Genomic DNA, 27,729 nt, shown 5'->3' on the forward strand with positions numbered 1-27,729 from the left:
TGGACACCCTCAAAGGTCTACAAACTGTAAATGTGGGAGAGAGTCAGATGATTGCAGCCCACTACACAGATGGTGGGGATGGACACTGCCCTCGCCCCTCGAGAAGACAGCCTCCTCATGCCAGGACACACACCACTGAAGACAGCAAAGCCTAGAATCTGACATGCACATCTGGGCCTGCATCCCTGAGAAAACCACCATTCAGGAAAGACATACGCACCCAACATTCACTGCTGCACCACTTACAGTGGCCAAGACACAGAACCACAAACTGTCCTCTGACAGAATAAAGCTTATCGAAGATGTGGTGCAAAAATACATCGGTGCTAGTCAGACACAGAAAAGCAGCACTAAAATGATGAAATTATGGACTGTGTGAGATCATACACTAACTGTATTCAGCCAGGCAGGCAGAGAATAGCATATGATCTTCCTTCTAGGCAAATACAAAAAGAGATGCAAACAAACTAATTTACAAGCCAGAAAGAGACTCTGAAAATTTAAAGAGAAACAAGGAATTACAAAAAAAAAAACCCAATAAATATCCAGGGATGAATTATGAATTCAGGACTAATGTATACACAGAAATCTGTATGAGAGATTCACAAAGATTATCTCCTTCCTTCCCTTCCCTTCTCCTTTCTTCCTTCCTCATACACTTAAATCTGTATCTCTAATATATACATAAAAATTTCTATCTCTACATATACACCAAAATCTGTATCTGTAATAGATAATTCACAATGAATATCTCCTTCCTTCCTTCCACATATACACAGAAATCTGTACCTGATGAGATGGTTGCATGGCATCACCACCTCAATGGACATGAGATTGAGCAAGCTCCAGGAGATGGTGAAGGACAGGGAAGCCTGACGTGCCATAGTCCATAGGGTCACAAAGAGTTGGACACAACTGAACAATCGAACAACAAAAAATAGATAATTCAAAGGACTATCTTCTTCCTCCTTCCTCCCACATATACAAAAACTCTGTATCTCTAATAGATACTAGGGGTTCCTTGGTGGCTCAAAGTGTAAATAATATGACAGCAATGTGCGAGACCCGTGTTCAACCCCTTGTGTTCAACTCCTTGTGTTTCACAAGGAGATGATCTTTGTGAAATATCTCTTGTAGATACAGATTTCAGTGTATACGTTAGTCCTGAATTCACAATTCATCCCTGAAGGTCCAAAAGATCTCCAGGAGAAGGGAATGGCTATCCACTCCAGTTTTCATGCCTGGAGAATCCATGGAAAGAGGAACCCAGAGGGTTACAGTCCTTGGTGTCGCATACAGTCAAAAGAGATACCTCAGAAGGACATAATGTTCAGCACAGGGAGCTTACTCAAGCTTGTTCAATAATCTTTACGACAAAAAAAAAAAAAATCGAAAAAAGAAGAGATATGCTGTACGTATGTCATAACTGAATCAGGAGCCTGTACACTGACAACAAGCACAAAACTGCAAAACAAATATAGGTCACCACTGTACCGGCACTGGATTAGAGAGAAGAGAAGACTATCGTCTATTTTATCCCTCCCCTCTGATCTCCCTGACTTAGGCAGCTTTCCAATCCCTGGAACCTGAGCAGGCCTGGGTCCCATGACTGGACTGGAGAGGGGGTGAGACTGTTGCGGCAGGTGCCCTTAATTGAGGGGCGGGAGCCCCTCGTAAACCTGACTACTTGGTTTGCCCTGGCTGGCACGATAGACCCTCGGGCACCCAAAGGATGGTGGCCTGATGCTCTGGCCACGAGGACCTTGGAAAACTCACCTAGCCTCCAGGTCTCTTTGCTGCTGGCATCCCCAGAAGAAACCTCTTTCTCAAAGGGCAGCCTCCTTGGTGCCTTAGCAGAGAGTGCTGTCCCAGGTTGGGATGAGTCTGAAAGGGAGGGGTGAAGGCTGAAGCGGAAGAACTAGTGAGACACAAGGCCCTGGGTGTTTCTCAGGCACTGCTGCTACTGCTGCTGCTGCTAAGTCGCTTCAGTCGTGTCCGACTCTGTGTGACCCCATAGACGGCAGCCCACCAGGCTCCGCCGTCCCTGGGATTCTCCAGGCAAGAGTACTGGAGTGGGGTGCCATTGCCTTCTCCGTTCTCAGGCACATTACACCCTAATTCGCAGCCCATGAAGCTGACTTTCCCTAAAGCTCAGTTTGCCTGAAGAACCAGAGTTGGACATGGAACAGTGCTGCCGCCATGTGGAAATTTCCTGTAACTACAACTTAAACACCTTGCTTACCGGCACCTCCATTCACAAGAACTGTGGGGTTGGTTAAAGAGATGGGAATACTAGACCACCTGACCTGCCTCGAGAAATCTGTATGCAGTTCAGGAAGCAACAGTTAGAACTGGACATGGAACAACAGACTGGTTCCAATTCGGGAAAGGAGTACGTCAAGACTGTATATTGTCACCCTGCTTATTTAACTTATATGCAGAGTACATCATGAGAAACGCTGGGCTGGATGAAGCACAAGCTGGAATCAAGATTGACGGCAGAAATATCAATAACCTCAGATATGCAGGTGACACCACCCTTATGGCAGAAAGCGAAGAAGAACTAAAGAGCCTCTTGATGAAGGTGAAAGAGGAGAGTGAAAAAGTTGGCTTAAAACTCAACATTCAGAAAACTAAGATCATGGCATCTGGTCCCAACACTTCATGGCAAATAGATGGGGAAACAGTGGAAAGAGTGACAAACTATTTTTCTGTGCTCCAAAATCACTGCAGATGGTGACTGCAGCCATGAAATTAAAAGACGCTTACTCCTTGAAAGAAAAGTTATGACCAACCTAGACAGCATATTAAAAAGCAGAGATATTACTTTGCCAACAAAGGTCCATCTAGTCAAAGGTATGTTTTTTCCAGTAGTCATGTATGGATGTGAGAGTTGGACTATAAAGAAAGCTTCAGTTCAATTCAGTTCAGTTGCGTCCGACTTTTTGTGACCCCATGAACCGCAGCACGCCAGGCCTCCCTGTCCATCACCAACTCCCGGAGTTTACCCAAACCCATGTCCATTGAGTCGGTGATGCTATCTAACCAACTCATCCTTTGTCGTCTCCTTCTCCTCCTGCCTTCAATCTCACCCAACATCAGGGTCTTTTCAAGTGAGTCAGCTGTTCACATCAGGTGGCCAAAATATTGGAGTTTCAGCTTCAACATCAGTCCTTCCAAAGAATACTCAGGACTGATTTCCTTTAGGATGGATTGGTTGGATCTCCTTGCAGTCTAAGGGACTCTCAAGAGTCTTCTCCAACACCACAGTTCAAAAGCATCAATTTTTTGCCCCTCAGCTTTCTTTATAGTCCAACTCTCACATCCATACATGACTACTGGAAAAACTGTATCCTTGACCAAATGGACCTTTGTTGACAAAGTAATATCTCTGCTTTAATATGCAGTCTAGTTTGGTCATAACGTTTCTTCCAAGGAGTAAGCATCTTTCAATTTCACAGCTGCAATCACCATCTGTAGTGATTTTGGAGTTCCCCAAAATAAAGTCAGCCAGTGTTTCCACTGTTTCCCCATCTATTTCCCATGAAGTTAGGGACCAGATGCCATGATCTCAGTTTTCTGAATGTTGAGCATTAAGCCAACTTTTTCGCTCTCCTCTTTCACTTTCATCATAGGCTCTTTAGTTCTTCTTCACTTTCTGCCATAAGGGTGGTGTCATCTGCATATCTGAGGTTATTGATATTTCTGCCAGCAATCTTGATTCCAGTTTGTGCTTTTTCCAGCCCAGCATTTCTCAAGATGTACTCTGCATATAAGTTAAATAAGCAGGGTGACAATATACAGCCTTGACGTACTCCTTTTCCTATTTGGAACCAGTCTGTTGTTCCATGTCCAGTTCTAACTGTTGCTTTCTGATCTGCATACAGGTTTCTCAAGAGACAGGTCAGATGGTCTGGTATTCCCATCTCTTTCAGAATTTTCCACAGTTTATTGTGATCCACACAGTCAAAGGTTTTGGCATAGTCAATAAAGCAAAAGTAGACGTTTTTCTGGAACTCTCTTGCTTTTTCGATGATCCAGCAGATGTTGGCAATTTGATCTCTAGTTCCTCTGCCTTTTGTAAAACCAGCTTGGACATCTGGAAGTTCACAGTTCTCGTATTGCTGAAGCCTGGCTTGGAGAATTTTGAGTATTACTTTACTAGCGTGTGAGATGAGTGCAATTGGGTTGTAGTTTGAGCATTCTTTGGTATTGCCTCTTGTTGGGACTGGAATGAAAACTGACATTTTCCAATCCTGTGGCCACTGGTGAGTTTTCCAAATATGCTGACATATTGAATGCAGCACTTTCACAGCATCACCTTTTAGGATTTGAAATAGCTCAACTGGAATTCCATCACCTCCACTTAGCACCAAAGAATTGACACTTTTGGACTGCGGTGTTGCAGAAGAATCTTGAGAGTCGGACTGCAAGGAGATCCAACCAGACCATCGTAAAGGAAATCAGTCCTGAATATTCATTGTAAGGACTAATGCTGGAGCTGAAATTCCAATACTTTGGCCACCTGATGCAAAGAACTGACTCATTGGAAAGACCCTGATGCTGGGAAAAATTGAGGGCAGGAGGAGAAGGGGATGACAGAGGATGAGATGGCTGGATGGCATCACCGACTCAATGGACATGAGTTTGGGATGGACACTGGCAAGAGCCACAGAAAGGACATTCTCCCCATGCCAGAAAAAAAAAAAAACTTTCAAAGGAGTAAGCCTAGAATCTGACATACCACAGCTGGCCATATATCCTGAGCAAACGACCATTCCAACGGACACATGTTCTCCAACATTCACTGCAACAGTACTCACAGCAGCCAAGACACAGACATAAGAAAATGTCCACTGACAGAGTAAAGTTTAAAGAAAATGTGGTACATATGTACAATGGACTATTCCTCAACCATGAAAAGCCACCACTGAAATTATGCCATCGGTCACTACAAGAACGGGCCTTGGAGGATCATACGCTAAGTGAAGTCACTAGACAGAGGAAGACAAAAGTATATGATATCTCTTACAGGCAAATTTTTAAAAATATACAAAGGAACTCATTTAAAACACAAAATAATCACTGAGAATTCAAACACAATCAATCTCAAAAAAGTAGCAATAAATGGGCAGGGATATAATCAGTCCCTGAATAACATACACACAGGAATCCATATCTGTAATGATAATCCCCCCTTCATGGATCACCGCCTTGTCATGGCGAAGGGGCTTGCATAACTCAATGAAGCTATGAGCCATGCCGTGTCGGGCCACCCAAGACGGATGGGTCATACCGGAGAGTTCTGACAAAACGTGATCCACTGGAGGAGAGAATGGCAAACCACCCCAGTATACTTGCTGTGAGAAACTCATGAACTGCTGTTAAAAAAGCTAGTGGAGGAAATGGAATTTCAGTAGAGCTATTCAAAATCATAAAGGATGATGCCATCAAGGTGTTGCATTCAATATGTGAGCAAATCTGGAAGACCCAGCAGTGGCCACAGGACTGGAAAAAGTCAATCCTCATCCCGATTCCCAAGGAGGGTAGTACCAAAGAATGTGCTAACTATTAGATAGTTGCACTCATCTCCCATGCTAGTAAGATCATGCTTAAAATCTTGCATGCATGGCCTCAGCATTATGTGAACCAAGAACTTCCAGATGTCCAAGCTGGGTTTAGAAAAGGAAGAGAAACCAGAGATGAAATTGCCAACATTCGCTGGATTATAGAGAAAGCAAGGGAATTTCAGGAAAACATCTATCTCTGTTTCATTGACAACACTAAAGCCTTTCACTGTGTGGATTATAACAAACTGTGGAAAGTTCTTAAAGAGATGGGAATACCAGACCATCTTACCTGTCTCCTGAGAAACCTGTATGTGGGTCAAGAAGCAACAGTTAGAACCCTGTATGGAACAACTGATTGGTTCAAGATTGAGAAGGGAGTATGACAGGATTGACTGCTGTCAACCTGTTTATTTAATCTATATGCTGAACACATCATGAGAAATGCCGGGCTGCATGAGTTACAAGCTGGAATCAAGATAGGCAGGAGAAACATCAACAGTCTCAGATATGCAGATGATACCACTCTAATGGCAGAAAGCAAAGAGGAGCTAAAGAGCCTCTTGATGAGAGTGAAGGAGGAGAGTGAAAGAGCTGGCTTAAAACTCGGTATTAAAAATACTAAGATCGTGGCATCCAGCCCCATTACTTAATGGAAAATAGAAGGGGAAATGTGGAGGTAGTGACAGATTTCTTCTTCTTGGGCTCTAAAATCACTGCGGATGGTCATGAAATCAGAAGACAATTGCTTCTTGGCAAGAAAGCTATGACAGACCTAGAGAGTGTGTTGAAAAGCAGATATTATTGTGCTGACAAAGGTCCATATAGTCAGGGTTATGGTCTTCCCAGTGGTCACATTCGGTTTTGAGAGCTGGACAATGAAGAAGGCAGAATGCCAAAGAATTGATAACTTCAAACTGTGGTGCTAGAGAATACTCGCGAAAGTCCCTTAGACAGCAAGGAGCTCAAACCAGTCAATCTTAAGGAAAATCAACCCTGAATACTCATTGAAAGGACTGATGCTGAAGCTCCAGGATTTTGGTCATCTGATGCAAACAGCTGAATCATTGGAAAAGCCCCTGATGCTGGGAAAGATTGAGAGCAGAAGGAGAGGGTGTCAGAGGATGAGATGGCTGGATGGTGTCACCAGTGCAATGAACATGAACTTGGACAAACTTTGGGAGATGGTGAGGAACAGAGAGGCCTGGCATGCCACAGTCCATGGGGTCTCAAAGAGTCGGACATGACTGGGCAACTGAACAACGACAATCATAACCCAAAAGGATTATCTTTTCCTTCTTTTCCTTTTAAATATATACAGAAATCTGTATCTCTAATATATACAAAGAAATCTAGCTCTGTAATAAATAATTCACAAGGATTATCTCCTCCCTTCCTTCCTTCCACAAACACAAAAAAATCTGTATATCTAATACATAATCCAGAAGGACATGATTTTCAGCAGAGGGAACTTGGCTCAACCTTCTGCAATAACCTCTATAGCAAAAGAATCCCCCAAAGAAGTGATATGTTGTATGTATATGTCATAATTGAATCAGGTGGCTGTATACTGACAAGAAGCACAAAACTGGAGATTAAAGAAAAGTAAAAGAAAGAAAAGGAATGCCCATTTATTCCCTTCAGCCTTCCTGACTTGGGCTCTATCCCATCCCTGGATTCTGAGCAGGCGTGGGCACCCATGCTGGACTGGATGGGGCAGAGACAGCAGGCAGGGTGCTGGTAATAGAGCCCCCCCCACCCTGAAACCTGTACTGTCTGGTTTGCGTGGCTGGGAACAGAGTCCCCAGGAGACCTAAGGGATGGTGGCCCAACCCTCTGACCTCCAGGACCTTGGAAAATCACCCAGACTCTAGGTCTCCTGGTGCTCCGGTGCCCAATTCAAGCCTCCTTCCTGACAGTGGGGCCTCCTCGGCCCCTCGGCAGGGTGCTGTGGCCCAGGCTGGGAGGAGGCTAGAGGCGAGGGGTGAAGCTTTAGGAGGAGAAGTACCGAGGCCAAGCCCTTGAGAATTTCCTCAGGCACTTTCCACTGTAGTTCACAGCCCAGGAAGCTGATTTTCCCTAAGGACCTCCTTGCAAGGGGAACAAGAGTTGGGCATGCAGAGCTGCTATTGTCCTGTGGATATGTCCTGTAAGTACAACTTGACCAGTAGTGCCCACTTGCACATCCAATTCACAAGGCCTGGGAGGCTGTTAACGATGGGCTTATTTGAATAGATAGCCACCAACAGGAGAAGGAAATGGCACCCCACTCCAATATTCTTGCCTGGAGAATTCCGTGGACAGAGGAACCTGGTGGGCTACTGTCCATAGGGTTGCACAGAGTCAACACGACTGAAGCGACTTAGCATGCATGCATGCATTGGAGAAGGAAATGGCAACCCACTCCAGCATTCTTGCCTGGAGAATCCCAGGGATGGAGGAGCCTGGTGGGCTGCCGTCTATGGGGTCGCACAGAGTCGGACGCAACTGAAGCGACTTAGCAGCAGCGGCAGCAGCAGCCACCAACAATGTTTTTAGTTGAAGTACAGATTATTTACAACACGATATTAGTTTGGGGTACACAACATAGTGATTTAGTATTTTTATGGATTGTACTCCATTTAAAGGTATTACAAATAGAGGCAATGTTTCCTTGTGCTGTATTATATCCTTACAGCTTATTGATTTTATGCATAGTAGTTTCTGTATCTACCCCCTACATGTACCTTCTCCCTTCCACCTGCTTCTCTCCACTGGTAACCCTAGTTCTCAATATCTGTGAGTCTGTTTCTGTTTCATGGATAAGTTCATTGATGTCATACTTTAGTTTTCACATACAGTACATGTCTTTCTGACTTATATCACTTGTTATGATAATGTGTAGGGTTATATTGCTCAAAACCCATTATTTTTATAGCTGAGTAGTATTCAGCATATATTTCATGTATGAAAACCTAGGTATATATTTCATATATGAAAAGCTAGGTATATATTTCATATATGAAAATATAAGTATATATATTTGTAGAGTGGAATCCTTTACTTTGTTCTTTAACCAAAAGAATCAAAATTTTACTATAATTTATAATGATACTAGTTCTTTCAACTTGGGCTTGGTAAAATGTGAGTTTTGTCGGGACTTCCAGGGCAATAGTTCTCAAACTTTGGTGTGCTTCAGAATCACCTGGAGGGTTTATGGACCCAAATTGTCAGATTGCAGTTCCAGAACTTCTGATTTAGTAGATGTGCAAATACCAGTCTGGCGATTATAATGAAAATCACTGTGCCTTTTGAGTAATGCTATTAGAGACTTAACTCAAGTATACTGTCTTACATCTCAATAGATACAAAAGTCTTAATTTGAAACTAGAAGATTGCTAAGGGATTTCCATTTATAGGGCACTGTGAACTGAAATCAATATGTAGGCATCAAAAATAACGAAAACAAAATGTATTGTCAGAGAATATTGACAGAGGAACTTAAGTTAAAAAAAAACAAACATAGTTATCCTGTAGCTGGACTCATTGGCTATACACTTGACTGATAAATTATTTGTAAAGCAAAAATTGAAAGAGGAAAACTACTTTGTGTGATTTTTTAAAATTCTCATCAAAATTAGTTTCCTGATGGAATCTTCTATCTTAAAAAATTTTCCATTTTTATTTTGCTATTTTGCTGAGTAATATTCTATATATATTTTATATATGGAAATAGATGTTTATATTTCATATATGGCAATATAGGTATGTGTGTCTTATATGAAAATATCAGTATATCTCTTATATGACAATACAGGTGCATAGCTCATATGTGAAAATAGATGTATATATTTTTATATCATAAATTTAAAACTTTCATAAATAAAATTTTTTTTAACAATTAAAGCCTTTGATTGTATGGCTCACAACAAACTGTGGAAAATTCTTAAAGAGATGGAAATAACAGACCATCTAACCTGCCTCACAAAAACCTGGATGCAAGTCAAGAAGCAACAGTTAGAATTGGACATGGAACAACAGACTGGTTCCAAGTTGGGAAAGGAGTATGCAAGGCTGTATGTTGTCACCCTGCTTATTTAACTTATATGCAGAGTACATCATGAGAAATGCTGGGCTGCATGACTCAAAAGCTGGAATCAAGATTGCTGGGAGAAATATCAATATCCTCAGATATGCAGATGATGCCACCCTAATGGCAGAAAGTGAAGAAAAACTAAAGAGCCTCTTGATGAACGTGAAAGAGGAGAATGAAAAAATTGGCTTAAAACTCAACTTAAAATCATGGCATCCAGTCCCATCGCTTCATGGCAAATAGGTGGGGAAAAATGCAAACAGTGGCAGATTTTCTTTACTTGGGCTCCAAAATGACTGCAGATGGTGACTGCAGTCATGAAATTAAAAGACACTTGCTCCTTGGAAGAAAAGCTATGACAAACCTAGACAATGTATTAAAAAGCAGAGACATCACTTTGCCAACAAAGGTCCATATAGATAAAGCTATAGTTTTTCCAGTAGTCATTTGTGGATGTGAGAATTGGGCCATAAAGAAACCTGAGCACCAAAGAACTGGTGCTTTTGAACTGTGGTGTTAGAGAAGACTCTTGCGAGTTCCTTGGACTGCAAGGACATCAAACTGTCAATCTTTGAGGAAATCAACCCTGAATATTCATTGGAAGGACTGATGCTGAAGCTGAAGCTCCAATGCTTTGGCCACCTCATGCGAAGAGCCGACTCACTGGAAAAGACCCTGATGCTGGGAAAGACTGAGGGCAGGAGGAGAAGAGGGTAACAGAGCATGAGATGGTTGGATGGCATCACTGATTCAATGGACATGAGTTTGAGCAAACTCTGAGAGAGAGTGAAGGAAGGAAAGTTAATACCATTTGTATCACTCATTTCCATACGATTACTCACTTTCACACAAAAAGTTCCTCAGAAAAAAAACTTCCTTGGAAAATTAGAAGCTTCCTCAGAAAAATTAAAATTATAAAATTATTTATAAATTAAAAGTGTCTACTCTATGAATCACCTTATTCAGAAAAGAAAATAATGAACCACAAATTGGAAGAGACTATTTGCAAAACACATATCAGATAAAGGATCTATACTCAAATTATACAAACAGCTCCATTAAAATTTGGTAAGGAGTGAAACACAAACCTGGGAAAAAAAGATAAACAGATAGTAAATAAGGAAGAAGGACTAGAGTGGGGTCGAGACAGCCCCTTGAGACAGCTAACCCCAGGATCTGACATTCCCACACCTGGGTCAATGTCCTGAGAAAACCACCATTCAAACAGGCATGTGAACCCCCACCTTCATTGCACCACTACTTATAGTAGACAGATTAAATCTTAAAGAAATGTGGTACATATATGCAATGGGCCATTACTCAGACATGGAAACTGTCACTGAAATTATGAAATTATGCCACTGGTTGCCATGAGGTTGAACCCTGGAGGATCAAACACTACGTGGAATCAGCAACAGAGGAAGAAAAGAGCAGATGACGTTCCTTCCAGGCAGAGTTAAAAAAAAAAAAAAAAATAGAGATACAGTGGAAGTAATTTACAACACAATAGGAGACTCAATAGGAGACTGAGTATTGAATATTGAATAGGAGATTCAAACACAAGCAAAGAATCCAGGGAAAAAAAAAGGAAATGGCTAGGGATGAATTAGGAGGTCAGTCCCAATATATACACAGAAATCTGTATCTGTATTAACTAATCCACAAGGATTATCTCCTGACTGCCTTCATTCCTTTTTGCTTTCCTTCCTATCTCCCATTTATATATACATAGAAATATTTATATCTAACATATAAATAGGTATCTGTCGCTGTAATAGATAATCCAAAAGGAGTATTTCCAACCTTCATTCCTTGCACATATAAAAAAAATCTGTATCTTTAATAGTTACTCAACAGGGATCCGATGTTCACCACAGAGAAGTTTACTCCACCTTGTTCAATAACCCCTATGGCAAAAGAATCAATGAAAAGTACAAATATGCTGTATGATTAAGTCATAACCGAATCAGTCCGTTGTACACTTGTTGCAGTGAAAGGGAAAAAAGAGGAATGAGTTTTTCTCTTTCCCTTTCCTGAGAACAAAGAAGATAAAGAGAAGAGTGAGCAGACGTGAACACTCCTAGGTTTTTTTTACTTTAACTGCTCATAACTCTGCAGGTCTGTAATTAAGTTTGCTTTTCTGCCCCCTAAATCTGCAGGAGCTACCATTCACATTTTTTCTTTCGACTCTATGCTAAATCCATCCCCTATCTGCTTATGGCACCCATCCCCTTACAGTTACACATCAGAAAGAAGGCCACAGAGCCACCGAACTTCCAGACTCAGTTACTGAGTTACTGATGCCAGCCTGTGACTGTCTTTGAAATAATGCACAAGGAAGAAATCAAGATCCTGCCACCTTTGTCCCTCATCTTATATGCGCCCCTATACTCCTCATGGAGCGGGGCACAGTCCTTGAGACACGAGACTACTGCGTTCCGCTCTCTGCCGGCTGAGAATTAAAGCCACCTTTCTATTTCCTCCAAACTCTGTCTCCATATTTTTCATTTGGCTTCGATGGGCAGAGGCGCCAAGCGTTTGGCCAGCAACACCCTGAGGAGAAGCACAAAACTGCAAATCGACTAGACTTCAACATAACATTGACATGAGATTAAAGAAAAGGAAAGAAAAGGAAAGCTTAGGTTATTCCCTCCTACCTGCTGGACTTGAGATGCTATCTGATCCCTAGAACCTGAGAAGGCTTGAGTCCCAGGGCAGGACTGGCGTGGAGTTGACACAGCTCCGCACAGTGCCCTTCATTGAGATCTGTCTTAATCCTACTACGTCTGATTTGCCCTGGCTGGACCAGAACTCCTAGCGCACAACAAAGATGATGGTCTGACCGTCTGGCCTCGAGGGCAAGGGTGAAGTCACCAAGTATCTAGGTCCCCTGCTGCTGGGGTCCCCATAAGAAGCCTCCTTCTTGCGAGTGCAGCCTCCTAGGACATCAGCAGGGAGCAGGGTCCCAGATACAGAAGTCTAGCGGGGAGGGGTGAAACTTTAGGGGAAAGAAGGGCGTGTGAGATACAAGCGCTTAGATGTTTGCTCAGGTGTGTTCCACTATAATTCATAGCCCCTGAAGCGTGCTTTTCCCGAGGCTCTGGTTGCAGGTAGAACACAAGTTGGGCATGGAGAAATTCTGCCGCCTTGTGGACATGTCCTGTAACTACAACTTAACCACCAGTACTTAACTGGCACCTCCAATTCACAAGGCCCCCGGGGCTGTTAATGGGGCGGGTATTGCTGAACTCAATTTCAAACACAACTGACTTTCAAGAAGCCGGTTGCAAAGGTAAATATTCCTCACACCCTTTAAGGAAAAAAAAAGAAAGAAAAGGCCTCAGGATAAGATGCTCAGCCTCCGTAATTATTACAGGAGGAATGCCGATCAAAAACAAGAAATCAAGTTCCATATGACAGAACTGGAATCCTGACTGTCTGCAAACAGGAAATGGGGGAGAGAGCCAGGAGATTATGGAACCCCCATATAAGTTCCATGGGAGTGGACATTGGCAACAGCCCCTGGAGAGGACAGCCTCCACAGGCCAGAAGAAAACATTTCAAGGCAGCTAAACCTAGCATTCTAATATCCACACCTGGGCCAATATTACAAAAAACCGTCATTCAAAATATCACATGTGCCCCAACGTTCACTGCAGTGCTGCTTCCAATAACCAAGACACAGACCCAAGAAATGGTCCATAGACAGATTAAATCTTAAAGAAATGTACATATATACAATGGACTTTACTCAGACATGAAAAACCACCACTGAAATTATGAAATTCTGCCAATGGTCCCCACTAGGAGGGACTTTGGAGGATCATATCCTAAGTGAAGTCAGCAACAGAGGAAAAGACTAGCAGAAAGTGTCCCTTGTAGGCAAAATTTAAAAAAGAAATACAGGGGAAGTAACTTAAAACACAAAAAGAGACTCTGAGGACTGAAACACAAAGAATTAAAAAAGAAAAAGGAAAAACCAGGGATAAATTGGGAGGTTGATACTAAGATAAACCCAAAAAGCTGTATCTGTGATAGGTAGTTCACAAGGATTATCTCCTTCCTTCATTCTTCCACATTTACACAGAAATCTGTATTTCAGATACTGCACAAACACCTGACGTTCACCACAGTGAACTTTGCCTGAAGTTCTGCAATAACCTCTAGGGCAAAATAACCCAAAAAAGAACAGTTTGTTAATATATGTCATACTGAATCAAGCAAGCTGTATACTGATGACAAGCACCAAATGGCAAATCAGCTATATTCCCATATAGCATCGCCATTAAAGAAAAGCAAAGAAAATCGAAGCCTAGTAATTTCCACTCACTCCCTGACTTGGGCTGCTCTCCCATCCCTGGAGTCTGAGCAGCCTTGGACCCCATGACTGGCCTGGAGTGGGGCTGGACAGCTGGGCAGGGTGTCCTTAATTGAGTTCCCTCTTTAACCTGTACTGTCTGGTTTACTCTGGCTGTGACAAGACATCCTAGCTCAACCAGAGGAGGGTTGTCCCACCCTCTGACTTTGAGCTTCAAAAGTAACCTAGACTCCAGGTCTGTTGGTACTGGGGTTCCCAAATCAATCCTCTTTCCTGAGGGTGCAGCCTCCTAGGCACCTCAACAGGGAGCCATGCCCCAGGCTGTGATGGGTCCGGAGGGGAGGGGCAAAGCTTTAGGAGGAAGAAGTAATGAGACTCAAGACCTTGGATATTTGCTCGGGAACATTCCACTCTAATTCACAGCCCAGGAAGTCGACTTTTCCCTAAGGCTCTGGTTCCGGGAGGAACCCGAATTGGACATGAAGAAGTGCTGCTCCCTTGTGGACATTTCCTGTAAGTACAACTTAATCATTGGTGCTTACTGGCACCTCCAATTCTCAAGGCCTGTGCGACTGTTAATGACAGCTGCCCTCAGGAAACGTCCTGGGTTGGATATTGCAGAAATAAATTCCAAACACAAGCAACTTTCAAGAAGCCAATTGCGTCAGGTAAATTTTCCTCACATCATTTATGGAAAAGAAAAAAGGAAGAAAAACCCCAAATGGCCACAGGACAAGATGCTCAACATCCCTAATTATTACAGGAGGAATACCAATCTAAAAGACAACAAGAAATCAAATCCCACCTGTCAGAATGGTCATCCTCACAAGTCTACAGATAATAAATGCGGGAGAGAGCCAGGCAGAAAGGAAACCCTCTACACGGTCAATGCGAATGGACACTGGAAACAGCCCCTAGAAAGGACAGTCTCCTCAGGCCAGAAACTAAAGTTTCAAAAGAGCTCAGCCCATGGTCTGACATACCCACTCCTGGGTCTGTATCCTGAGAAAACCATCAGTGAAAAATACACAGGCACCCCATCATCCACGAGAGCACTGCTTCCCAGAGCCAAGACACAGAGCCAGCAAGATATCACCTGACAGATTAAAGGTTAAAAGAGATGTGTACAGACACACAATGGACTATTACTCAGTCATGACAAATGGCCACTGAAATTGTGACACTAAGTGTCAGAAGGATCAACCTTGGAGTATCATAGACTAATTGAAGTCAGTCAGACGAAGAAAGACAAAAATAGCATATGATGTCCCTTGTAGGCAAAATACAAAAAGAGATACAACGGAACAAATTTTCAACAAAAAAAGTGACTCTGGGAGTTCAAACAGAATCAGAAGTTTCCAAGAAAAAGTGAAAGAGCAAGGATGAATTAGGGCTAAGGGCTAAGATATACATAGAAATCTCTATCTGTAATAGATAATCCAGAAGGATTATCTCTTTCCTTCCTTCCTTCCAACTGTACACAGAAATCTGTATCTCTAATAGATAGTCAGGAAGGACCTGACAGTCAGCACAGGGTACTTTGCTCGACCTTCAGCAATAACCTCTATGGCAACAGAATCCAAAAAAGAACAGATAAGCTGTATGTATATGTCATAACTGAATCAGGTGGCTGTACCCTGAAGACAAGCACAAAACTGAAATTGACTATACTCCAAGATAGCATAGGCATGAGACTAAAGAAAAGGAATAGAAAGCACTGCCTATTTTATCCCCCACGACCTCCCTGAGTTGGGCTGCTCTCCCATTCCTGGAGCCTGAGCAGGCTTATGCCTCGTGTCTGGACTGGGCTGGAGTTGGGACATGAAGCAGCCAGGTGGATACAACCAAAATTTTAATAGAGATGGGTAACCCTGCGATTTCAGCCCCACTAGGTACAACAGCCAAGACAGGAAAGCAAGCTAATTGTAGAAGCACAGACGAATGGATACAGACAATGGGGTCCATGTACACAATGGAATATTTCTCAACCATAAAGAAGTAGGAAATAATGCCAAGTCCAGCTTCAGGAAAGAAAGTAGAGATGATCATTCCAAGTGAAGTGAGGGAGACAATGAAAGACAAGTATCATATGATACCAGTTCAGTTCAGTTGCCTAGTCATGTCCGACTCTTTGTGACTCCATGGACTGCAGCACGCCAGGCTTCCCTGTCCATCACCAACTCCTGAAGTTTACTCAAACTCATGTCCATCGAGTCAGTGATGCCATCCAACCATGTCATCCTCTGTTGTCCCCTTCTCTTCCCGCCTTCAATCTTTCCCAGCATCAGGGTCTTTTCCAATGAGTCAGTTCTTCATATCAGGTGGCCAAAGTATTGGGGTTTCAGCTTCAGCATCAGTCCTTTCAATGAATATTTAGGACTGATCTCCTTTAGGATTGACTGGCTGGATCTCCTTGCAGTCCAAAGGACGCTTGAGAGTCTTCTCCAACACCACAGTTCAAAAGTATCAATTCTTCAGCACTCAGCTTTCTTTATAGTCCAACTCTCACATACATACATGACTACTGGAAAAACCATAGCTTTGACTAGATGGACCTCTGTTGGCAAAATAATGTCTGCTTTTTAATATGCTGTCTAGGTTGGTCATAACTTTTCTTCCAAGGAGCAAACATTTTTTAATTTCATGGCTGCAGTCACCATCTGCAGTGATTTTGGAGCCCCCAAAAATAAAGTCTCTCACTGTTTCCCCATCTATTTGCCATGAAGTGATGGGACTGGATGCCATGATCTTAGTTTTCTGAATGTTGAGTTTTAAGCCATCTTTTTCACTGTCCTCTTTCACTTTCCTCAAGAGGCTCTTTATTTCTTCGCTTTCTGCCATAAGAGTGGTGTCATCTGCATATCTGAGGTTATTGATATTTCTCCCAGCAATCTTGATTCCAGCTTGTGCTTCATCTAGCCTGGCATTTATCATGATGTACTCTGCATATAAGTTAAATAATCAGGGTGACAATATACAGCCTTGACGTACTCCTTTTCCTATTTGGAACCAGTCTGTTGTTCCATGTCCAGTTATAACTGTTGCTTCTTGACCTGCACACATATTTCTCAGGAGGCAAGTCAGGTGGTCTGGTATTCCCATTTCTTGAAGAATTTTCCACAGTTTATTGTGATCCAAACAGTCAAAGGCTTTGGCGTAGTCAATAAAGCAGAAGTACATGTTTTTCTGGAATGCTCTTACTTTTTCTATGATCTAACAGTTGTTGGCAGTTTGATCTCTGGTATGCCTTTTCTAAATCCAGCTTGAACATCTGGAAATTCACGGTATTATCTCACTTCTAGGTATAAACTAAAGATGGATACAGATGAACTTATTGCCTGAGACACAGGCTCACAGACTTAGAAAAGAAACTTCTGGTCACCAAGATATAAAGATGTGGGGCATGGAGAAATGAGCTGCTTCAGACTAAGATATGCACACTACTATTGATAAAGGAAGTGACCAGGACCCAACGTGTATCACAAGGAAACTTACTCCACACTATATTAACCTGTAAAGAACCACCCCCCCCAACAAATCTATATACACCTATGTAGATGTGAAACAACCTGCGGTAGAAGGAAAAGGAAAAAACAAAACACCCACAAGATTGTTATTCACTGTATACTCCAGTTCAAATAATGGGATGGAAACAGAAAAAATGAAAAAGAAATACTGATTCTATTTCCTTCAGTTTATACTGAGCTGGGCTGGTGTCACATCCCTGGAGCCTGACTGGTTTGGGTTCCAAGGCTGGAGTGTCCTGGGGCTGAGGGAACTGGGAGCATACAGCAGGCAGTGTGTCTCCAAAATGGACCTGGAGTGCCTGTCACCTCTGGAGAGCCCCCAGCCTCCAGATACATCCAGGAGAAATTAAGAGATTGGAATTAACATGCACTTATTAATATATATCAAATAGATGATAAAAAGTACCTACTGAATAACTTAGGAAAGTTGATTGAACATACTGTAATCACCTATATGTGAAAAAGAGCCCTAAAAAGAATAGATAAACATCTATGTGTAACTGAATCGAGTTCCTGTACACCTGAAACAAACACATCAGATATCCACTCTATGCCAATAGAAAGTAACAAGGAAGTTACAGGCAAAACAAAAATGTGGCATGAAGTAGTGCTGCCGCCTTGTGGCCATTGTCTGTAATAACACCATGCAAAGCCGTGCTGTGGGAATTTAACATTCACAAGGACCCACGGGCTGTAAGTAAAAACACCTGCCCTCCAGAAATGTCCTTGGGGTTGTCATCGAAAAAGAATCCAAAACAAGGCAGGCGTTAAAGAAGCCAATTTCAAGATGTAATTTTAAGTCACCTTCTTTAAAAGAAAAACACAAGATGTCAACATCACTAAACATTAGTGAAATGCAATTCTAAGCTACAATGAAGTATCACATCATACTGTTCAGAATGGCCATTGCCAAATACCCTACAAACAATAAGTGCAGAGAGGGTGTGCAGACAAGGGATCCCTCCTCCATCGATGCTTGGGATGTAAATGGGTAACAGCCACTCTGGAGGACACCGTGAGGATTCCTTCAATCATGACAATGAGAATGAAATTAGAAAACATCCTAACACCAAACACAAAGTAAACCCCAGAGACTATAAATATCTAAATGTAATGATGGATACTATGAAATCCTTGATAAAAATATAATCAAGACACAATTTTACATAAAATGCAGCAAGTCTTTATGGATCCATCTCTTAGAATAATGAAAAATAAACCACAAATCAGAGAGTGGGACTGAATTAACCTTAAAAGCATTTGCAAACCTAAAGCAAACCCTCAAGGAAAGACAAGGACAATCCTCAGAATAGGAAAAAAGAATTTGCCAAAGAAGATATCCACAAGGGATTCATCTCCAAAACATACAAACAGCTTGCACAACTTAATATCAACAATACATACAACCAAGAACAAAATGGGCCAAAGATTGAAATGGTTATTTCTCTGAGGAAGGTCTACAGATTGCACTGAGGCACATGAAAATGTGATTAACATCACTAATTATTAGAAAAACACAAATCAAAGTCCAAGGAGCTAAGCACTCACATTGGTCAGGATGGTCGTCTCAAAACATCTTTAAAGAATAAATGCTAGGACTTCCCTGGTGGTGCAGAGTTAAGAATGCACCTGCCAATGCAGGAGACACGAGTTGGAACCATGGTCTCCGAAGGTTCCACATCAAAGGGGCCACTAAGCCCATGTGCCACAACTACAGAGCCTGTGCTCTAGAGCCCCTGAACTACAGCTACTGAGCCCTCCCACCGCAGCTCCTGAAGCCTGTGCTCTAGAGATGAGTTCTGCAACCAGAAGCCACCACAATGAGAATCTTCATTGTGACGGTGAAACTCTAGAGTAGCCCCCGCTCGCTGCAGATACAGAGAGCTGGATTTCTGCAACCAAGGCCCAGTGCAACCAAAGACAAATGATTAAATAAAATTATTTAGAAAAGAATAAATGCTGGAGAGGGTGTAGAGACAAGGAAGCCCTCCTGCACTGTTGATCACAATGTACATAGGTTCATCCAGTAGGGAGAACAGTATGGAGGATCATTTGAAAAATAACAGAGAAGTACTTTAGGACCTAGAAATCCCACACTTGGGCATAAATCCAGAGAAAATAAAAAAATGCACAAGACACCCCTACAATCTTGGCCCACAAGGTACAATAGCCAAGTGTGGGAGACAAGCTAATTGTAGAAAATACAGATGAATGGATACAGACGATGGAGTACATGGACACAATGCAGTATTTCTCAACCATAAAGAAGCAGGAAATAATGCCAAGTCCAGCCACAGGAAAGAAAGTAGAGAGGATCATTCCAAGTGAAGTAAGGGAGACAGGGATACACAAGCATCATATGATATCACTTCAAGGTGTAATCTAAAATTGGATCAAAATGAACTTTTTTTCCTAAAGAGACACAGCCTCACGGACTTAGAAAAGAAACTTCTGCTCACCAACATAGAAAGCTATGGGTGAGGGAGAAATGAGCTGCTTCAGACTAACATGTACACACTACTATTTATAAAGTCACCAGGACCTACTGTGTAACACAAGGAAACTTATCCAACACTGTGTAATTATCTATACAAAAAACCCCGCCAAAATAACATGTATATATCTATGTACAAGTGAATCAATTATATTAGATTGAAAAGGAAGAAAAAAAAAAGAGCCACAAGATTATAATTCACCTATATACTCCAGTTCAAATTATAGGATAAAAACATTAAAAAGAAAAATAAAAAGAAGTGCTGGCTCTATTCCCCTCAGGCCATAGTGGCCTAGGCTGTGGTCACATCCCTGGAGCCCGCCTGGCTTGGGTCCCCAGGCTGGAGCGTCCCAGGGCTGAGGGAACTGGGAACATGTGGCAGGCAGTGTGCCTCCACAAGGAACCTAGAGTGCCTTTGCCCTCCGCAGAGCCTCCAGATACAGGTGCGAGAAATTAGGAGTTTGGAGCTAACATATACATATTAATATATAATATAAAGATGATCAAAAATTAACTGCTGAAAAGCAGAGGGAAGTTTATTGAACACACTGTAATCACCTATAAGCAAAAAACAACCCGAAAGAGAATAAACATATATGACTAAGTTGAATTTCTGTATACTGGAAACAAATACCACATCAGAAATCGACGCTATTCCAATATAAAATAGCAAGGAAATTACAGTTAAAAAAAAAAAAAGTGTCGCATGGAGAAGTGCTGCCGCCTTGTGGCCATTGTCTGTAACTACACCTTGAAGAGTTGTGCTGCTGCAGACTCAATCGTGCCCAGTTCTTTGTGACCCCATGGACTGCAGCCCACAGGCTCCTCTGCCAGTGGAATTCAGCAGGCAAGAATACTGAAGTGGGTTGCCATGCCCTCCTCCAGGCGATCTTCCCAACCCAGGGATCGAACCCAGGTCTCCCACATTGCAGGTCCACAGTCTTTACTGTCTGAGCCACCAGGGAGGCCCAAGAGTTGTGCTGCTGGGCAATCTTCACAAGGAATCAAGCTCCGTAAGAAAAAACACATAGGCTCGAGCAATGTCTTACGAGTGGTCATCGAAAAAGAATTTAAAACAAGGCAGGCATTAATGACGCCAATTCCAAGCAGTAAGTTTAAACAAAACAAAACAAAAACACCCTTTAAGAAAAATCACAAGAAAAGATGTCCAGATTGCTAAATACTGGAGAAAAGCAAATCCAAACTACAGTGAGGCATCACATCACGCCGGTCAGAACGGCCATTGTCAAACACTCGACAAACAGTAAGTGCTGGAGAGGGTGTGCAGACAAGGAAACTCTCCCGCACTGTTCTTCACAATGTACGTAGCTATATCCAATAGGGAGAACAGTAAGGAGGTTCATTTGAAAAATAATACAGAAGTACCTTGCTGCTGCTGCTGCTAAGTCGCTTCAGTCGTGTCCGACTCTGTGCGACCCTACAGACGGCAGCCCACCAGGCTCCGCCGTCCCTAGGATTCTCCAGGCAAGAATACTGGAGTGGGTTGCCATTTCCTTCTCCAGTGCATGAAAGGGAAAAGTTAAAGTGAAGTCGCTCAGTCGTGTCCGACTCTTAGCGACCCCATGGACTGTAGCCTACCAGGCTCCTCCGTCCATGGGATTTTCCAGGCAAGAGTACTGGAGTGGGGTGCCATTACCTTAGGACCTAGCAATCCAATACCTAGGAAAAAATCCAGAGAAAAGCTAAAAATTAAAGGGCATGAGTAGCCCTCGATCTCAGTCCCACTGGCCAAGACAAGGAAGCAAGCTAATTGTAGGACAGAAGAATACATACAGAAGACGGGGTACATATACACAATGCAATATTCCTCAACTATATTCCAATATAAAATAGCAGGAAATTACAGGAAAATAAAGAAGAGTGAGGCTTAAAGAAGTGTTGCTCCTTTGTGGCCTTTTTCTGTAACAATATGGAAAGCAACAGTGCTGGGCATTTAACATGCACGAGGATCAAGGGGCTGTAAGTAAAAAAAACACCTACCCCAGAGAAATGTCCTCGGGGTTGTTATCGAAAAAGAATTTAAAACAAGGCAGGTGTTCAAGTGGCCAATTTCAGGTGGGAAGTTTAACTCACTCTTTTAAAAAATCACGTTAAAAGATGTCACCATCACTAAATGTTAGAGAAAAGCAAATTAAAACTCCAATGAGGTATTTCCTCGCATGATTCACAATTGCCATTACCCAAAAGTTGACAAACAATAAATGCTAGAAAAAGTATGGAAAAAAAGGGAACCCTCCTACACTGTTAGTGAAAAGGTAAATTAGGAACAGCCACTGTGGAGAATGGTGTGCAGGTTTTTAAAGAAATGATAATGAGAATGCAATTAGAATACTCCCTGATGCATACACAAAAATAAACTCCAAATAGATTAAAGATCTAAATAAAAGGACAGATACAATGAAACTCTTGAGGAAAAGAGCAGAACACGCTTTGACATAAAATGCAGCAAGTCCTTTTCTGACCCACCTCTTAGAATCATGAAAAATAAAACAAACAAACAAAATAAATGGGACCTAATTACCCTTAAAAGTGTAACAGCAGAGGAAACCATAATCAAAACAAAAAGACAACCCTCATAATGGAACTAATATTTGCAAACAAAGACACCCTCAAGGAATTTATCTCCAAAACACACAAACACCTTATGTACCTCAATATCAAAGAAAAACCCAATCAAGTAGTGGAACAAGATTTAAATGGACCTTTCTGCAAAGAAGACATAGAGATGGCCATGAAGCACATGAAAAGATGCTCAGCATCTGTTAATACTAGAGAACTGCAAATCAGAAGTACAATCAAAAGTAAAAAATCTACAACAATAAATGCTGAGGAGGGTATGTAGAAAAATGAACCATCCTACCTGTTGGTAGGAATGAAAGTCAGGAAATCTATGAAGGAGAACAGGACAAAGGTTCATTAAAAACTAAACAGAGAAGTACCAAAGCAACTCCACTCCTGGGCATAGATCCAGAGAAAATCATAATTTTAAAAGACAGGTGCACCCCAACGTTCACGGCAGCACTATGTACAATAGCCAAGACTTGGAAGCAATCTAAGTGGATAAGGACAGATGAATGGATAAACAAGATGGGGTACATGCACAGTGCCATATTACTCAGCCATACAAAGGGTAACATCATGCCATGCCCAGCAACAAGGAAGGAGTAGAGATGATCATAAAGTGAAGTAAGTGAGACAAAGAAAGACAAGTATCATATGATATCACTTAGTGGTGGATTCTACAAATGGATACAAATGAACTTCTTTACCAAACAGAGATGGCCTTTCAACATAGCAAAGAACCTTATGGTTACCAAAAGGGAAAGGAGGTGGGCAGTGAGAAATGAGCAGGTGGAGATGAACACACACACATTACTCTTTATAAACAATCAACGAGGACCCCTAATCAACACTACGCAATAAACTATATGGAAAGAGAACCCAAAAAAGGACGTGTACACGCCTATGCATAAGTGAATCATGTTGCTGTCCACCTTAAAATAAAAACAAAAACAAACATACCCTACAACATTGTAAGTCACCTATACACCAATACAAGATACAAATACAAAGAGTGAATGTCAACTCTATTCCCCTCAGGCCTTGGTGACCCGGGCTGCTGTCACATCCCTGAAGCCTGGGCAGGCTTGGTTCCCAAGGATGTATGGTCATGGGGCTGATGGAGCTGGGGAGCATGCGCCAGCCAATGAGCCCTGCCCCATGGACCTGGCATGCCTGTTCCCCTCTACACGGGCCCACAACCTCCAGATCCAAGCAGGTCCTCCTGCAGTGAAACTACGCCTACTGCACCCAAAGGATGTGGAGCCTCTGGGCTGGAAGAGCTTTGAAAAGCCCTGTAGACTCCATGTCTCCTGGTGGTGGGGTTCCACCTCCAACCTCCATCCTTAGGGTCCTCCCATCTATGGATGAAAGCACCCTCCCCCGAGTGGTGTTGAAGGAACTGGGATGTGTCCAGGGGACAGGGGTAAGGAAGGAAGAAGAATGGGACACAAGCCTTAAGTGCTTCTTCTGGCACTTTCCGCTGACAATCCAGGAACAGGACTTTCCCCAAGGCTCTGGTTCCCTCAGTAAACGGAGTCGGGCATAAAGACATGCTGCCACCTTGTGGCCATTTCCCATAACAACAACTTTGAAACCATTGCTCATGGGCACTTAATATTCAAAAGATCTGGGGGACTGTAAGTAAAAGACACCCTTTTCAAGAAATGTCCTAGGCGAGGTCATAGGAAAATATCCAAAATTCGGCAGGCATTCAAGAAGCCAATTTGAATAAGTAAGTTTAACTCACATTGTTTGAAAAAATCACATGAAAAGATGTCAACACCACTAAATACGAGAGAAATACAAATCAAAACTTCAACGAGGTTTATCACCTCACACCAGTCACAATGGCCATAGGCAGAAACCCTACAAACAGTAAATCCTGGAGAGGGTATAGAGAAAAGAGAACCCTCCCACACTGATGCTGGGAATGGAAATTGGGAGCAGCTACTGTGGAGGACATGGGGCAGGTTCCTTAGCATGATAATGAGAATGAAATTAGACTACTCCTAACACCATACACAAAAATAAACTGCAAATAGATTAAAGGTCTAAGTGAAAGGACAATGCAATGGAACTCCTAAGGTAAATTATACTCACAAGGTGTAAAATAATAAAAGCACATGGAAAGATACTCCACATCAGTAATTATTAAATCAATGCCAATCAAAACTACAATAAGGTATCACCTCACACTGGTTACAATGGCCATCACCAAAAAGATCTACAAAGAATAAATACTGCAGAGGATGTACACGTATATGCTATATTAATATGACACCTCCAAAGGTTTTTACTCAGCAGTACACAGAGAGGCAACCCACTCAAGTGAATGCCACAAGGTGAAGAAAAAGGACCACAGGTTAATCAGGGCAACACCCTCACTTCAAATGCTGGGAATCTCCGAGGGGACAGGACACACTGCAGGTAAAGAGCAGATGTGTGGTCCCCGTGTGCACAGGATCCTGACCCACGTGGATGGAGTGAGACCCGCACAGTCCCCTGCACCTGGGGACACACTTCCACACTCTCCAAGGAGACACCAGCTCCCCGGACCCTGCACCTGGGCCCACGGCCCTTGGGTAGGACACGGTGTCTCTGCTGCTTGGGCCCCTAAGGTGGAAACAAGTGGGTTCCTGTAACTTCCTAGGATGTCAGAAAGAACTGCAGGGTCGGTCTCCTCTCCCCACACTTGTCCCAGAGAAGTCCTCCTCTCTTCCCTTTGGTTCTGTGTGATAGCAACTGTTTTTACAGCTGTCATGATAATGTTGAACACACTACCTTGGTTCTGGCAGGCTCGGTCCTTTCTTGTTCCACTGAGGTGCTGAGAAAACACGCCAGATGCAGGGCTGGGAGACGAGGGGCAGGCCTGCTCTCTGCTGAGGAGGGACGGTCGACTGGAAGGAAATCACAGCAGCAACCTCACCTGCTGCCCTTTGGTTTTTTGCCTGATCCGCGTGCCCTGCAACCAACTCACCAGGTGAACCTGCCTCCCTTCCCACCATGCTCGTGCTGGAAAATTGGAATAATTACCAGGTGGACACCTGAGGAGTCTCCAGGAGCCCCAGAGAGGGTGAACCTCGCAGGGGTAAAGAGGCCTGTGTAAAGTGAATATCAAAAAGCATAAATTCCTCAGCAAAAGTGAGTGAAGTGAAAGTCATTCCATTGTGTCCAACTCTTTGTGATTCCATGGACTATACAGTGCATGGAATTCTCCAGGTCAGAATACTGGAGTGGGTAGCCTTTCCCTTCTCCAGCGGATCTTCCCAACCCAGGAATCAAACAGGGGTCTGCCTGCATTGCAGGCGGATTCTTTACGAACTGAGCTATCAGGGAAGCCCAAACACAAGAGAAGCTCTCATGAATTCTTCCCTTTTTCTTAGCTTTGTGTGTATGTGGTCTCCCTGTACACGTGACCCTGACGCATGCAGATGGGGTGAGACTCACACAGTCCCCAGACCACCCACCTGCGGTCACACGAGCCCTCGGTCAGGACACTGTGGCTGTGGTCAGTGGGCCCCCTGTGTATGAACAAGTCAGGTCCCTGGGACCTCTGGGGACCCTAGAAAGAAGTCTAGGGTTAGTCTCGTCTCCCTCAATTGTCCCTGAGAAGTCAGGCCCCTCCTGTCTGTTTTCACTTTGGTTCTGTGTGATTTTTTGCTGGTTTGAAAGCTCATGCTAGAGGTGAACACACTACCTTGGTTCTGGCAGGCTCTGTCTTTCTTGTCCCGCTGAGGTGCTGAGAAAACAGGAGAGCTGGGCTGGGAGACGAGGGGCAGCTCTGTTCTCTTCGGAGGCGAGAGTCGACTGGAAGGAGAGCACAGCCGCAGCCTCATCTGCTGCCCATTGACTTTTTGTCCGATCCCTGAACCTGGAACCAATTAACCAGGTGAACCTGCTTCCCTACTCAACCTGAATGTGCTGGAAAATTGGAATGATTACCAGGTAGCCCACCTGAGGGGTCTGCAGGCGCCCCAGGGAAGGTGAACCTGGCAGGAGGACAGACTAGGAGCCCGACCGCAGCACCGACCCCTGGGAGGGCCATGGAGCCCCGCTCAGAGAGGAGCACGGCTACCCAGAGAAGCCCACCTCAGCCCCAGACCCCAGACATCTGAGCACTGACATTCAGACACAGGCACGGAGTTTTCCAGGGCAGAGGCCAGGCCAGGTCTCTACCCAGGTCTCCATGTCCTAGTGCCCGCAGAATAGTCAGGTCTAAATGTTCTTATAAAAAGCACATTGTCTCATCTAAACATCATCAGTGTAGACAGGACTTAGAGAGGTCTAAATCTACCATGTAGACAGAACTTGGTCGGGTTCAGACGAGTTTAGGGCTGGTCTCCTGGGAGGCACAGGTCACACACATGCAGGGTCTTTCATCATTGGACAGGGGGCTCACCCTCGTGTAGGAACTAGGATGTACATTTCTTGAAGAAGAAATCATCACTGGGCTCCACACTTCACCCACATCAGGAAACTGAAAGGATCTGTGTCATTATACATTTCAATAGGCAAACAACAATGTTACCAATTTCTGTGGCCACATGATGATCAGGATCCAGGGGAGAGCCAGGAATTTCTTAGAGTGCAGCTCAGTGTCCTGTAAAGACAGACAGGAAGTGGTCTGATTCCAGCATCCCAGGCTTCCAGCAGGAGGTGAGCACACTGGAAGCCTCCTGGAAAAGGATATTCTTGATCAGAATACAAATATATTGTTGAAATTGCAAGCATACTAGTAATTATTTGCAAACCTAAAATATTCTTAAAAGCTTGGCACCGTGATATTTGTGGTTTCCATTGGTTCCTTTGTATTCAAATTTTTGGGGTAGAAACAAGCCATCATTTCAAATTAGTTTCTTATAATTCTGTTATTTGTTGTGAAATGAGTGAAAAATCATACTTGAAAAAATGTATAAAATTCCTGCAAACAATAGCGACTCAAAGAGCCCATAAGCTGCGTGCAGTTTGTCTTCTAATAGTTTCATTTTTCTCCCTGAATAAACCTGAACAAATAGGCCCCCTGATTTTTTTTGCTTCTCTGTTCAAATTGAGCTAAAATGAAATTGATATTCACATCAACAAGTAACAGTTTTTGAGTTTTAAGATGTCATACCAGGGTAACAGGGGCTGGAGAAAATGGAACACTCCTACGCTATTGGCAGGCAAAT

The 27,729-nt window shown here is 43.0% G+C and overlaps 1 protein-coding gene across 1 annotated transcript; it reads right to left on the reverse strand.

The window, feature by feature from the left end:
* Positions 1-1,358: 1,358 nt before the first annotated feature.
* LOC145528604 (uncharacterized) lies at positions 1,359-27,237 on the reverse strand. The gene is made up of 5 exons (XM_081547267.1): positions 26,259-27,237; positions 25,539-25,659; positions 25,343-25,458; positions 1,777-1,884; positions 1,359-1,366 (listed from the first exon to the last, which is right to left on the reverse strand). The coding sequence occupies exons 1-5, from the start codon at positions 26,395-26,397 to the stop codon at positions 1,359-1,361; spliced, it is 492 nt and encodes a 163-aa protein (XP_081403393.1). The 5' UTR covers positions 26,398-27,237.
* Between the last annotated feature and the right edge of the window lie 492 nt (positions 27,238-27,729).

The sequence above is a fragment of the Giraffa tippelskirchi genome, chromosome 12 (genome assembly GCF_054371585.1).
Source record: "Giraffa tippelskirchi isolate mGirTip1 chromosome 12, T2T-mGirTip1v1.2.pri, whole genome shotgun sequence".
In the NCBI taxonomy this organism is placed as follows: domain Eukaryota; kingdom Metazoa; phylum Chordata; class Mammalia; order Artiodactyla; family Giraffidae; genus Giraffa; species Giraffa tippelskirchi.